This window comes from Ammodytes marinus, assembly GCF_949987685.1.
Source record: "Ammodytes marinus genome assembly, chromosome: 4".
Classification (NCBI taxonomy): Eukaryota; Metazoa; Chordata; class Actinopteri; order Uranoscopiformes; family Ammodytidae; genus Ammodytes; species Ammodytes marinus.
The window spans coordinates 31,299,984-31,313,873 of NC_137233.1; the positions used below are offsets into that span (position 1 = coordinate 31,299,984).

The 13,890-nt window shown below is 40.8% G+C and overlaps 1 protein-coding gene and 1 long non-coding RNA gene across 2 annotated transcripts; both read left to right on the forward strand.

Annotated features, from left to right (window-relative positions):
- On the forward strand, positions 1 to 1,909 carry LOC307249605. Its single transcript, XR_013844841.1, has 3 exons — positions 1 to 140; positions 632 to 654; positions 1,576 to 1,909. It is a non-coding gene; the product is annotated as an uncharacterized lncRNA (long non-coding RNA).
- Positions 1,910 to 3,561: 1,652 nt separating this feature from the next.
- On the forward strand, positions 3,562 to 12,883 carry crbn (cereblon). The gene is made up of 11 exons (XM_080025730.1): positions 3,562 to 3,642; positions 3,963 to 4,075; positions 4,383 to 4,585; positions 5,065 to 5,214; positions 7,040 to 7,196; positions 7,670 to 7,732; positions 7,840 to 7,924; positions 8,155 to 8,270; positions 9,290 to 9,354; positions 10,819 to 10,950; positions 11,702 to 12,883. Exons 1-11 carry the CDS (start codon positions 3,570 to 3,572, stop codon positions 11,883 to 11,885), a joined length of 1,341 nt encoding a protein of 446 aa, XP_079881856.1. The 5' UTR covers positions 3,562 to 3,569; the 3' UTR covers positions 11,886 to 12,883.
- The last annotated feature ends 1,007 nt before the right edge of the window (positions 12,884 to 13,890 follow it).

Here is a 13,890-nt window from a genome sequence, read left to right on the forward strand (position 1 = left end):
TGTCGCTTGAGGTACAGAAAAAACCTCTCCGCTGCTAACTGAATCCAAATTTATCTGAAATGTTTAGAAGTCATCCGCTGTAACTAACAACTTTATTTATCTTGTCTTTACAGATCCTTCTCTTCACGATGAGAGCCAAGGTGAGTTTACCATCCAATCTTCAGTATTTTAGTGTTATTACAATCCTGCTTCAGTCAACGCTGCTAGCTAGCGTCTGAATAACACCACCTGGGCTGCTTTACTTTGTTTTCTCTAAACTGTTTTTCTCTCCTTCATTGCATCCCCTGAGTTATTATTACCGTGTTAACTTAAATTTAACACATTAATAGACTTGCGAATTGCCAGAGTTACTGCAAAGGCAGTTGGTGCTGGAAGGCCCGCTTTGGTGCATGCTATAGTGTTAGCAATATTACTGACCCGTGATAGCTATTGCCTTACGATACATTTCCTGTTTGTTTGGAGATCCACATTGCTAATTTCATCTTTGTAGCTTATAGTGCACTGCCATAGTATTTTTTTTCTGCATCACATCAGCATGCTGTCTGTCGTATAGTCAATAAGTGGGAGGGCACACATGTAGCCCTCAACCGCGCCTACTGCGCATTAATATATGTCCCTTTTTGTTTTGCAGTGGAGGAAGAAGCGTATGCGCAGGTAAGAATTGATTCAGTTAAGCTTTGTCAAACATTTGTTACAAGACAATCTGTCAGGACATGACAGCAATTGGGTGTGCATGTTAAGGAAAATATTTTATAGACTAAAGCAATTTATAATTTTACATGTGTAAATGGGTCATTATAACTTTAAATACTGTAGCCCAGTTCTAGCACTCTGTCTAAAATTCTTTTTATGAAGTGTTTTGACATTCAGTATGGGCCTTTTCTTATTAAATACCTATGTATTGATCATAGCCAGTGTATGTGTTAACTTCTGATACCACTTTAGAAATCCACATTTAAAATATTCATCCACCCCTTTTTTAGTGTTTTAATACTAAAAGACGGAATTGTATTCCACTAAGTCGAGGGCCATACATATTTTAGTTTCATAGGCAGCTTAATGGCTCTTGTAAAAACTCATGGATTGATTCATTCTCAGGTCACTGCAAGTTCCTAACTCCACATGCCTGAATCACAGCCATTATGCTTTGTGAAGAATACGTTTTAAAATGTTTCAAGAAAAACTTCAGGAATACTTAAAGCTTAAGAAATCTTATTACATGGCCAAATATTTAAGTTGACTTTAAAGGAAATAAGGTTGGAGAATTGTGACACATGTGGGTTATTTATGGCCATGCGACGTCTTGAACTGTCAGTCAATAAGCAGGTGCAGGGCTGTAGTCGAATGCGTATTGCGGTGGAAGTAGATGTAAACTTGTCATCTCAGATATATAGGAAATAGTTTTGGCCTAATGTCAGGCCATAGTACAGAGTATTTCTATGAACATTTGGAACAAGCCATTAGTAGTGTGGCTGATTGGTGGGCCTTCCCTTGAATTGTAGGGAAATTAAATGGCCATTGACTAAAACTTTCAGTTCCCTGACATTTACACTTTATTTGTTTTGTCCCCACCAGACTGAAGCGTAAAAGGAGGAAGATGAGGCAGAGGTCCAAGTAAGCCCTCATCCCGGCCAGCTGTGATCCTGTCAAAGCCTTTTCCTCAGCACTGACCCACGTGGCTGAAGCAGTGCCTCCCCAGGGGAACCAAGACCCAAACCCCTGAGACCACGATGTACTCATGGAGGCAGCTGTGAATGTCTGACTGGAAGACGGCAAAGACGCTGGACAGATCCCCCTCCATCAAGACACAACGGCTGCTTTGTTCATGGACCCTGATAACATGTTGACCAACTACCGTCATATGGTGTATTGAACAATAAATGAACACTGTTCAAAAGTTAAAACACAAGTGTCAGCCTCTTGGTTAAATTATTTGATTAGCTTTAGGTGGAGGCAGAGTCCTCTACTACCTTTCCTCGTTTTTGGATAACTTGTAACTTAAGGTGTATAAAGTAACTCGACGTGACCTTTACACAGGTTATGTGAAATGTGTTTTCTAGGTGTTTAGGAAGTTTATTGACCACAAAGAACCACTTCTGTGTGTATATAGCACTATTAAATGACTTGGCCACTTAAACAGAATTGACCAAGGGTAGGTGATCCCTTACATTTGGCAAATGTACTAGAGTACAGGCTCCCATGTATTGAGGTTAAACTGCATTTTGATGAACAGTACATTTTACTGGAGACAAGCTAATCATTTGAGCTTTATTGTTAAAAGGTCATAGTGTCACTGGGCATACACATCCTGCTTAATAACTTCCCAATTTAACCTCAACCTTCAAAGCTACTAAATTTGGGAAGTTTATTGGACACAAAGATGACTAACTTGCAAAACCTAGTGCCTTAAACTGTCAGACTCCCTTGCAACTCAATATTTTGAATAATTGCTGGTTGTGGCTTCAGATTGCAGTTTAAATCAAACATGAATAATTTGACATTGATCTTATTGGCTTCACATCAAATTTACTGTATGAGTAATGCCAATCTAATCTGCAGATACATGTAGTGGGGTTAACCTACTGTATTTGCCAGTACAATAGACGGTCACGGAATACTGATCTTAAGTACATTTAATTAGTTAAAAATGGTGCCTGGGTAAATGTACTGGTGCTGCTAAATTAGAATATCATGAAAAAGTTGTGGTTCAACTTAAAAGGTGAAACTGATATATAGACTCATTCCATGCAAAGGGAAATGTCAAGCCATTATTTGTTATCATTTTTATTGTGGTTTAAAGCTTATGAAAACCCCAAATTCAAAATCTCCGAAAATTAGATTACATGAAATCAATAAAAATGGGATTTTCAATACGCTAATGTCGGCCTTCTAGAAAGTATAATTATGCATGTGTACTCAGTACTAGGTTTGGGCCAATCCAGTACAGTAATATCATGGTCAGTCAACCAGTTACTAGTGGTTTCTGGCACTGGGCAGGTGTCAAGTCTTGCTGGAAAAGGAAATCAGCATCTCCATAAATCACCAGCAGATGACATGGTGTCCCAAATCAGCACTGACTGTTGAAACTTGACAGTTGTCTTCAAGCAACTTGGATGTTGTGCCTCTCCACTCTTCTTCTATACTATGGGACCTTGATTTCCAAATGAAACGCAACATTTCATTAGGATCAGTGATGATTTGGGGTGCCATGCTATTATTTACTATCTATGGTGCCATGTCATCTGCTGGTGTTGGTTCAATGTGTTATCAAGTCGGAAGTCACCACAGCCATCTACCAGAAGATTTTAGTGCACTTCATGCTTCTGTCTGCTCTGACAAGCTTTATGGAGATGATAATTTCCTTTTTCCAGCAATACTTGACATCTGCCCACAGTGCCAGAAACCACTAGTAACTGGTTAGCTGACCATGGTATTACTGTGCTGGAATGGCCAGACAACTCTCCTGACCAGTTGTGGCACGTCACCAGGGGGCGCTCGCTCAGGATCCGTCTCGATACTACACGCTGAAGAAGTTGTAGAGGAAGAGTTAGTATTGTAAACACAAGGCTATGGCTGACGAGAGGGGTGGTGGAGACGACAACGTTAATGACAACATGGGGAACCAGTTACAGCTCCTACCAGGTAACAGTTAAACTCACTGGACGGCTGACTGGCGGCTCGCTGTTTCACTGGAGCAGCGTTCATGCTTTCGCCCTGCTAACAGCTAGCTAACATGTCTCCACCGACGGGGCCACTGTCACATCTGCATCACAACCTGATCCTGGCTGGCACATTTTATCTCTACCTCTACTTGTTCTACTTCATTTGCATTATTTGACCCTCACAGTGAACGTATTAAGATGATCAAAGTCACAGGTGTAGTCTCTTACTGTGAGCCTTCATGCTTGAATTTAATCTATTGTATTGAATCGTGAATCTCTGCTGCTGTGCCATCATGACAGACAATGAGGAAGAGGAGGAGGAAGATGGCATGGAGACTGAAGACCGAGACAGCGAGGACGCAGAGAAGCCCAACTTCATCAACTTTGACCCCAGTCTCCCCACGTCACATGCTGTGAGTGATGCCACCCCCGGACACTGACTCTCTACATGTGTGTCTCCTACCTTTCCATGTCATCAGTCAAAGAGCTTGTGTGTGTGTGTGTGTGTGTGTGTGTGTGTGTGTGTGTGTGTGTGTGTGTGTGTGTGTGTGTGTGTGTGTGTGTGTGTGTGTGTGTGTGTGTGTGTGTGTGTGTGTGTGTGTGTGTGTGTGTGTGTGTGTGTGTGTGTGTGTGTGTGTGTGTGTGTGTGTGTGTGTGTGTGTGTGTGTGTGGTGTGGTGTGGTGTTGTGTTGTGTTGATTCTGACCCCTGTGCTTGGCAGTACCTGGGCTCTGACATGGAGGAGTTCCACGGCCGTACGGTCCACGATGACGACAGCTGTCAGACCATCCCTGTGCTGCCCCACACGGCGGTGATGCTGGTCCCAGGTCAGACTCTGCCTCTGCAGCTCTTCAGGCCCCAGGAGGTCAGCATGATGAGGAGCATCATCCAGAGAGACCGCACCTTTGCAGTGCTCTCACACAGGTACCACATCACTTTGTTTGTCCCCCAGGTGGCAGCCAGGTCCAGTGTTTTCTGTGTTTTTGTTCTGCTTATTTATTATATCAGACAATCTGTTTGTTCACATACTATATGTATATTACATAGATATTACATGTTTTATTTGTTACATATTTTACTATACATTTGTTTAAATGCTTTTTATTATGCCGTAATATCCCCCTTTTCAGCTGTAACAATGTAAATCTTATCTTGAGAATGACAGGCTCTAACACATCTGACATATGGAAAGCATCTCTTCAGTTTAACAGGGCACTCCTCAGACTTTACACACATGTTTTTTAAGTGCTGTTTTTGACCCAATTGAGTAACAAAGCTCTGTTTCTTTGAAATTCCTAATACGTCTAGTCTTAGTACGTCTCTTGTGAGTTCAACATTGCACCAATGGAGGAGCCTATTTAATTCTAGTTCCTATTTGCTTGTTTATATATCTGTCTCTGCAGTGATGCTGGTGAGCCGCAGGCAGAGTTTGGAACGACAGCTGAGATCTACGCATACCGAGAGGAGCAGGAATACGGCATCGAAACCGTCAAAGTGAAAGCTGTCGGGAGGCAGAGATTCAAGGTCCATGAGATAAGAACTCAAGCAGACGGGTGAGTCGAATCGCAGTCGTAAACCATTAAAGCAAAAGGCTAAGGCTGAATGCATGTGCACATTTGATTGAGTGCTGCCCTCTCTGAATATACAGACATACACTTTCTGCCATGGTTCTGACTTGGAATAAGCCACGGTCATACCTGGAGTCCTTCAGGTTTTCATGGTACTTGTCTATTTATAAAACTGAGTCAACCAGGAATCTGACAGAAAATGGAATCACACGAGCAGCCATTTAAGAGATGATAGGATGACACTTGCAGCCACATTTCCAGATTACGTTGAGGAGGTGTTTCTCTCATAGTTCACAGCTAGAGGGCAGAGTTGCTCTATCCGCGGTCGTCTTCATATGGTGGACTGAAAACATCACAGGTTGTAAAGGTGCATCTCCAAACAATTGATTATCATGGAAAAGTCCATTCAAAAATGTAACTTATTTTAGATTCATCACACAGAATGCAATATGTCAGGCCTTCCTTTGTTAACCCTATGATTACCCCTATAGCTCATGGAATAAAAAAGTCCACTTTCTCAAAATAGTGGAATATTACATAAAATCAATCAAAATAGGATTTATAATACAGAAAAGCTAACCTTCTGAAAAGTGTGTTTATTCTACATTCATTTCACTTTATATGTAATGATTCTAGAATATATGTCTTTTATTAATAGGGGGTTGCTAGACAACCTTGTATGTTGTTGTTGTTGTTGTCGTCGTCGTCGTCGCTGTTTGTATTGTTTTATGTTCTTTTGTATTATCTGGACTTAGAGTCTGTAATAAAAATTATCTATCTATCTATATGAAAATTTCACTTAATTAAATTACAGAAAAAAAAAAACTTTAGATTTTTCTATTTTTTTAAGATGCACCTGTACATGTGTAGTTCAGATGTTACGGCTACAAACATACACATTGTGCTTTAATTGGTTGTGATTATCTGGATGTCCTTTTATTCATTCCATCACGGCTGCGTTGTAGGTTTTCTGCTAATATACTGTTATACTTTTGTGGGGGTTTTGTTTGTTTTTTTAATCATTGCGAGAAAATGCACAGCCCATTCTTTGTGCCTCGTCCTGCACTAAACAATCAAAGGGTTACAGGAGAAATGCTGCCTGTTTAATTGTTGTGGTCACACTTTAGATCACGTCCACTTACATCCTCCACTGTCGTCATAAAGACGGATGTCCCCTCTGTCTTTAAGTCGCTGTTGTGTTAATGCACACAAATTGATCGTCGTGATCCAAGTGACCCCCGGTAAGCAGGGTAGCTGAAGTTATCATTCACGTATATGGAGCCTGCTGTGTGCCCATGTACTGAATATTGATGTAGCATTTACTGTTTATTTCAATACGCTTTCTCTTCCTCTCTGAAACGTGTCTGAATGTGCAACCCTAAAAGTTTGGATCGCTGAATGAACTTTTTAAAATTCAGTGCCACTCTCAATATGTTATGGCAGCAGTTTGTGCATAAAAAGATCCAAATGGAAGAGTCCCTTTGTCTTTTAGCGACACCAAAAAGTGTTTTTCATTTCTCTTTCGTGTGTTGCTTCTGTGTGAATCTGTCTGTACGTCTGAGCTGCAGAAGGTACCCAGAGGGGAAGCTGCAGGGATGTGTTTGCACTTTGCCGAACAGAGAAAAGGCACAGACCTTTTTAATCACCAGGGCAGATTTACAAACATCCCGTCACATGCCTGCTGACCCTCATCAGCCAGCACACCATTTGTTTGATCTGTGATTCATCTCACCGTTTCCTTGCCTCTCCTGTCTTTTGTTACCACATCCTTTTGTCATTGTGTCTTTAACTTGTTTTTATCTCTCCTCAGGATCAGACAAGCCAAGGTACAGATCCTTCCAGAAAGAATCCTTCCAGACCCTCTGTCTGCCGTGCAGCTAGCGCCACTCACCAGGCTCCACATGAACCCTTCCTCCAAACCCCACAGCTGCAAACAGGCACAGTGCTGGTGGAAGAATTACCAAAAGGTCTAGCACACGCACACACACACGCACACACACACACACACACACACACACACACACACACACACACACACACACACACACACACACACACACACACACACACACACACACACACACACACACACCACACACACACAGTATAGGGGAGAGTGGGGTGAGTTCTGCCAGTGGGCAACCCCTTAAGAGTTTTAGAGCCACAGGAGAGAAAAAAAATACGGATTAGGAAGATTTTTTTTCATTATGGCGAGAAATGTCAAGAATAAAGATGAATACTATAGTTAGTGGGGCATTTATGTATTTTCAGCATACTACAATTGACGTGAATGTATTGGGACATCCTAAATCTTTTTCTGGCATACTAAATAATAGGGAAGTATGGGGATTGGAACGCAGGGTTAGTGTGTTGGGAGTTCTTTCTCCAATCATTTCATTTAGATGAACTTACTTAATGTTGTGTCTGTTGTTGATCACAGAGGAAGTTTCACTGTGCCAGTCTGACGCCATGGCCTCCCTGGGTCTACGCCCTCTACGACTCCGTGAGTACTGCAGCCCACGTGCACTGCATTCACAGTCCTCCGTGTATAAACACATCACAGCCAATGTAAACCACGTTCCCTCTCATTCCTTTTCTTTCCACACACAGGAGTCTCTCATGAACAGAGTGAAGAAACAGCTCCATGAGTGGGACGAGAATCTGAAGGACGACTCTCTCCCTACCAACGTCGTAGGTCAGTCTCTGTTCAGTGTATTGCCGATGGATGGCACACACACACACACACACACACACACACACACACACACACACACACACACACACACACACACACACACACACACACACACACACACACACACACACACACACACGCACGCACGTACTCCTGTTTGTGTTCTCTGTGCTTCCTCTCCTTCCTTCCTTTCATCCCTCTTTCTTGCCCTCCTGTCTGCTTTGTGTCAGACTTCTCCTACAGAGTGGCGGCCTGTCTGCCCATCGATGACGCTCTGCGGCTGCAGCTGCTGAAGATCGGCAGTGCCATCCAGAGACTGCGCTGTGAGCTGGACATAATGGACCGGGTGAGGAGAGCTCCATGCTTAGCCCTGACCGCCCCACCTCAAGCCTCTTTCCTCCTCTGTCCCAGTAGTAACAGCAATCTTCTCCCTCATTGCGTCGTGCTCGTGCCATGCAGCGTGTCTGTTTCTCTCCTCGGATGTTCTTTGGTATATTTAAACCTGTTTGACAGATGTGTGGCTGCTGGTATATTTCAGTCCAAAGTTGGCCTCACGATCACAAGTGATGTTCCATAGATCTTCACGAAATACACAGTAGCTGTTTCACACAGCAGAACATGTATCATGATGGTTACTAAAGATGGAGTCAAGAGATTCTGGTGAATGCTTGTTTGTTAAAATCAGTGCGTATCTCCTCATGATCTGCTACCTGTTAATACTGTGTGCTGTGTGCACGGTAAGTCTTAATATGCAGTCAAGACCCTGTAAACTGGAATATTGCTAGCTACGGTGGGCCCCCTTTGTTTACCTGCCACTTTAAAGAGCCTAGGCTGTGTATCAACACCAGATTTTTTTGTAGTTCACAGTTCACGCACACAGTCAGGTTGTGGATTGTGAGGAGATATTCACTGATTTTGACAGAGTGATTTTGTATATATACTATGGCAACTTACTTAGCAGTCATTGCTCAACTCAATGATGGAAAATGTGCCTTTAAATAGGATTTCAATTGTATCGTTATAATTAGAGAAAGTACAGATATTACTGGGTGAAGAAGGCCAGTGTCACCCTGACTTCAAACTGAAAACACACACACACACACACAGAAGCTGTTAGTGTGTAGTACAACTTTTGCATAGCCAGATGTAGTAAAGCTGTCGTCGAACTTGTGAAGTGCTTCTTTACTGTGCCTGTCTATTGTCTGTTTTTTTCCACCTGTCTGTTTGAATATAATCATCCTCCTTTATGAGTCCCACTGGTCCCTAAATACCTGGATTGGCTCTTGTGGCTCATTAAATTTATCTGTGAGGAACCTTGGCATTGGATGCTTACTTGCTTTTGACATGTATATCTTTCCCATTCAGTGCACATCACTGTGCTGTAAGCAGTGCCAGGACACGGAAATCACCACAAAGAATGAGATTTTCAGGTGAGTGCATAAAAATACATAATGTATTCTTGTTATTTTTTGTTTTTTTTACACACAGGCACATGATTCCTAGCACAATACAAACTTCAAGAGACTTGGCGTTTCTTTGAATTTCACTGGGAATATTAAACATGCTGCCTGACTTGGTGTACTCAGCTGTAGACATAAACGAGTGTTTCACCACAGGGATTTATATAATTCAGTAGAAATAGTTCAAATTAGTTTTAATAAAGAATATATTTTGAGGGGGCACTCGTGGTGAAGTGGTTAGAGCCCCCCCCCCCCCCCATTAGAAGCTCAATCCACCGGCCAGAATCCGGTCCCGAGTTGTTCTCTGCATGTCATTCCCCTCTCTACCCCATTTCATCTGTGTCTCCAAACTGCCTAATCAAAGCTTAAGATGCCAAAAAAAAAAAACATTTAGGATATATTTTAACGTGCATGCTTTTGATAGGCTGCAAGTCTTTTTATATTACTGTGAGACAGAAATGCATTTTAGTTGGGTGTTTGTTATAGAAAAATCTTTGTCTGTAGGAGGTAATAGGGATAATAGAAGGAACACATTAAAATGGTCTAACGATGGATCTGAACAAAACTGCTCCACAGTAATCGCTGTAATTTCTGGCAAGCCACAGAACAACACAAGTGGCCTACACACACACACACACACACGCACGCATGTTATTTTTCTAACTGCCGATGATGTGTTTGTCCGAGATTGACGCACAAAACAGCGCAGACCCTCGCTGTACGTTTACAGGTAATGCATCGACCGTTTAGTCCGAGGACATCCAGGCTATCTGAGTGATGACACTGTTATATGATGTGTGAAGTGAAGACATTAAGTATTTAACTCTTAAAAGTAATCTCCTAGAAACTGAGTTTTCGATACGATGGAATAAATGGTTAATATATGGATTGTAATTAAATATTCTGAAGATAGTCATGAAGAGCTGGAAGAGTTTAACTTGTGTATATATATATACTTTCTGTGTTCTTTTTTTGTGTTTTATTTTTTATTTATTTTTTCATATGTAGTATGTGTACTGATGAATATATTTTGGCCTATTTTAGGCCTAAGCATATATGTGGATGTATATATATATATATATATATATATACATATATATTTATATATCATTATTTATCATTACTGTATTTTGTTTTTGTTTTGTTTATTTATTTACTAATTCATTTATTTATATTGTTTACATTTATATAAAAAAACTGATTAACCAAACTACACATGTAGTTAATGCATTTTCATCTGATTTTAATCAACAATTTAGAAATGTAAAGGCAGTTTGGCTCCCTTAATACCTAATACTGTATAGAGTGTCTAATCAGTATGTTTTATTATTTCCTTTTAGGTGACCATTCTGATCTTTCTGTTAACTGTTCATAATAACTTACTAAAGTCACTAATTAAAACACATATTTGACCTGCCTCCTGTCTCCCTGAAGCCTGTCTCTGTACGGCCCCATGGCTGCATACGTCAACCCTCACGGCTACGTCCATGAAACTCTGACCGTCTACAAAGCTAACAACCTCAACCTGGTTGGCAGGCCATCCACACTGCACAGCTGGTTTCCAGGGTAAGTCTGCTAAATCCATGGCATTAAAAATGTGGCACCTGGATTAATAAACCATTACATAATGCATTTGTTTCAGTGTGGGCTTTAATATTCTCTCACTGGAGGAAGTTTTTGGTTTATGAGAATTTACAAGTACAAACATCACATTGAGTATTGGCTGTAAATAATTTATATACTGTAAATATAGCTAATTAAATTATTTTATTAACAATTATATTTTAGTTCTTGTTCAGTTGCTGAATCTAAATGAAACATACAGTAAGTGCTGCTTGTAGCCGTGAGTTATAGGTTACATATTGATATTGAAAATAACTTGCTTTAAAGGAATATTGAACTGAAAATCTATGTTTTAAATTTTAAATATTAAATACTCAACACCTCCAGGCTTGTACAGCAGCTCTAAAAAGTTCTCTGAACCTTTTTCAGCTACAAAATTGCATTGTTCAGTCCGGTTGAATGGCATTATGGTTTGTTTTCCTTCTGTTAGAGTAACTGTCCTGTTCTAGTTACAAACACACCCCGGAGAGTCAATATAGAACGTGGTGGAGATGTGATCCCAACATGAGTGAATTCAAAAGTTTATAGCAGTCAGTCAAAGAATGACTCAAGGACTGAAACATGCAGAGAACTGACCACGGGTCGGATTTGAACCCAAGTCTGCTGCGAGGCCTGAGCCTTTAGGGGGACACTCTCTAACCACTACACCACAAGGGGATCCTAAGAAACTGTCATCCTCTCCCTTTGCTCTCAGGTACGCCTGGACGATTGCTCAGTGCCGAACCTGCAGCTCTCACATGGGTTGGAAGTTCACCGCCACTAAGAAGGATTTGTCTCCTCCACGTTTCTGGGGCCTGACCCGTTCTGCCATGCTGCCTCGTATCCCCCAGGGAGACGGGGAGGAGGGGAGAGACGGCTCTAGACTCTTCTGCCTGTGACGTATAGGGACCTGCATCTCCTCTGGTTTAAGAAGTCTCTACAGACACTCTCTGGCTGTGATTACCTTTATGTTATCAATTCATCGCACACCGCCTGTCGTCAGCAAAATCCATCATATAGTGAAAAGGTCATTTTGACCATTAATTGGCCCTTTCAGAGCAAACGGAACAGGTAGTGATTGTTTTTAAAGGTTCTTTAAATGTGGGCGGCAGCTGACTCTGCATTGTGATAAAGGGAGAAAAAACAATGGAGAATAACAGATTCCATAATACGTTGGTAGCATCCTAGCATGCAGCCCCCTAATCTGCACCTCTGTCCAGCTCATTGCTCGGTAGATGCAGACCCACACTAATGAAAACCCTGTGCTGAATCACAATGTCCTTCCGACTCCTTTTACTCCATATGATGAAGAGTGTGACTGCATGCAGTTGAGTTGAGCAGGCTGAGTTAGCCACTTAAATCCGCTGTAAACAAACCAGTTACAACTCACTTAGCGTTCAAATCATTTGTTGGATTCCTCACATTATATTCTTTAATGTAATATCAGATGCTGCAAGTCAGTGGGGGAAACTGAAATGATAGTGCACTTGTGTGTGTAGATCTGTCGCTATAGGGGGTTATATTGAATCGTGGAACTAAATTGGATGTATTTTTGTATGCAAGAAAAACAGCAGGTAAATCAAACTACTCAACATGCGTGCTTCTTGTGTCATATACTTGATATAATCAGTGTCTGTTTTGTATTCAGCAAAGGCTCATTGTACCATCAGATAATGGCCTTCAGATATCTGAAATGTCTTGGTGCCTAATGCCATAGTTATTTTCTTTTTTTAAAAGGTCAAAGCTTATTTACACGGTGAGCGATAGGATCATTTACCCTTCTTCATTCAGTTTGTTCTGTGCTGTGTGGCTACGCCCTATAGCTGAGCATCTTTTTTTTTATTAATTTAAAGAATAGGTGAACCACAGATGTGAATATGAGATTGTAAATGGCAACGTGAACGAATATGTTAAGATATAATTGTTTAAGTTTTAAAGTATCCTTGCGATATTGTTGCAAGTCGATGGTTCACATTTGTAAAAATGTAACTGTAAATAAGAGGCAGTTATAGCATTTTGTTGTGTAATTTAACTGGTGTTCTTCTGACTCCTTGATTCACATCTCTCTTTCTGTAACACAATCGTTAGGAAATAATATTTTCCTCTAGTAAGCAAAGAAATTGATCACAATAACTAAATTGTGTAGATTGCGAAAATGTTGATCTATGAAAATTGAGTATTTTTGTTATATTCGTAGAGGGACAGTTAGACATTTTGGAAAGTGCCCTAATTCACTTTTCTGCAGAGTTAAAGGAGATTATAGATACTATTCTCATATTTGTAGGATAAATATGAAGCTACCACCAGAAGCTGGCTAGCTAAGGTTTTCTTAAAGTATAGAAACAGGCGGAAACTGCTCCCACAGAACTGTCTAAAAGTAACAAACCTGGCTAGCAGAACCCCTGAAACCCACTCATTTACACACATCTAATTTTTTTTGCTCATACAAAAACCAAAGCGAAAGATATCCATTTGACTCCACAATTTTTCCAGAGCCAGGCTAGCAGTATCTCTGAGCCATTATAATTGAAAAAATCCATAACTACTCTGTAAAGGGTGATGCTTTTGCAGTTAACACTCAGTGAAAAATAACTTGACTTTGTGGTTTCATGAAGAGTTTGTTATTTTCAAATAGGTCTTCATATTATTGTGTTCTCTCTCTCTCTTCAAAGGGCACGCTCCACACAGATATATCACTGCACTTCCATATCATTGTCAGTCTCCAGTACGGACAGTAAAGAAAATAGTATCAAACTCAATGCACCCAATCAAGAGTTATGGTCTATTCTATTATTCCAAACATTCTTCTTCCTGGCACCTACATTACCATCAATACAATTCGACATCTTAAAAGTTCTGTCTGATAATTGGGGGTGCAATAAGTGGCAAATGTAGCTTGGAGGA

What these genes read in the sequence shown, in the direction of transcription:
- crbn (XM_080025730.1), top strand. Translation starts at nt 3,570, where the DNA reads ATGGCTGACGAGAGGGGTGGTGGAGACGACAACGTTAATGACAACATG. An exon ending in CCAGTTACAGCTCCTACCAG is followed by an intron (nt 3,643 to 3,962) that starts GTAACAGTTAAA and finishes CCATCATGACAG; the next exon opens with ACAATGAGGAAGAGGAGGAG. An exon ending in TCTCCCTACCAACGTCGTAG is followed by an intron (nt 7,925 to 8,154) that starts GTCAGTCTCTGT and finishes GCTTTGTGTCAG; the next exon opens with ACTTCTCCTACAGAGTGGCG.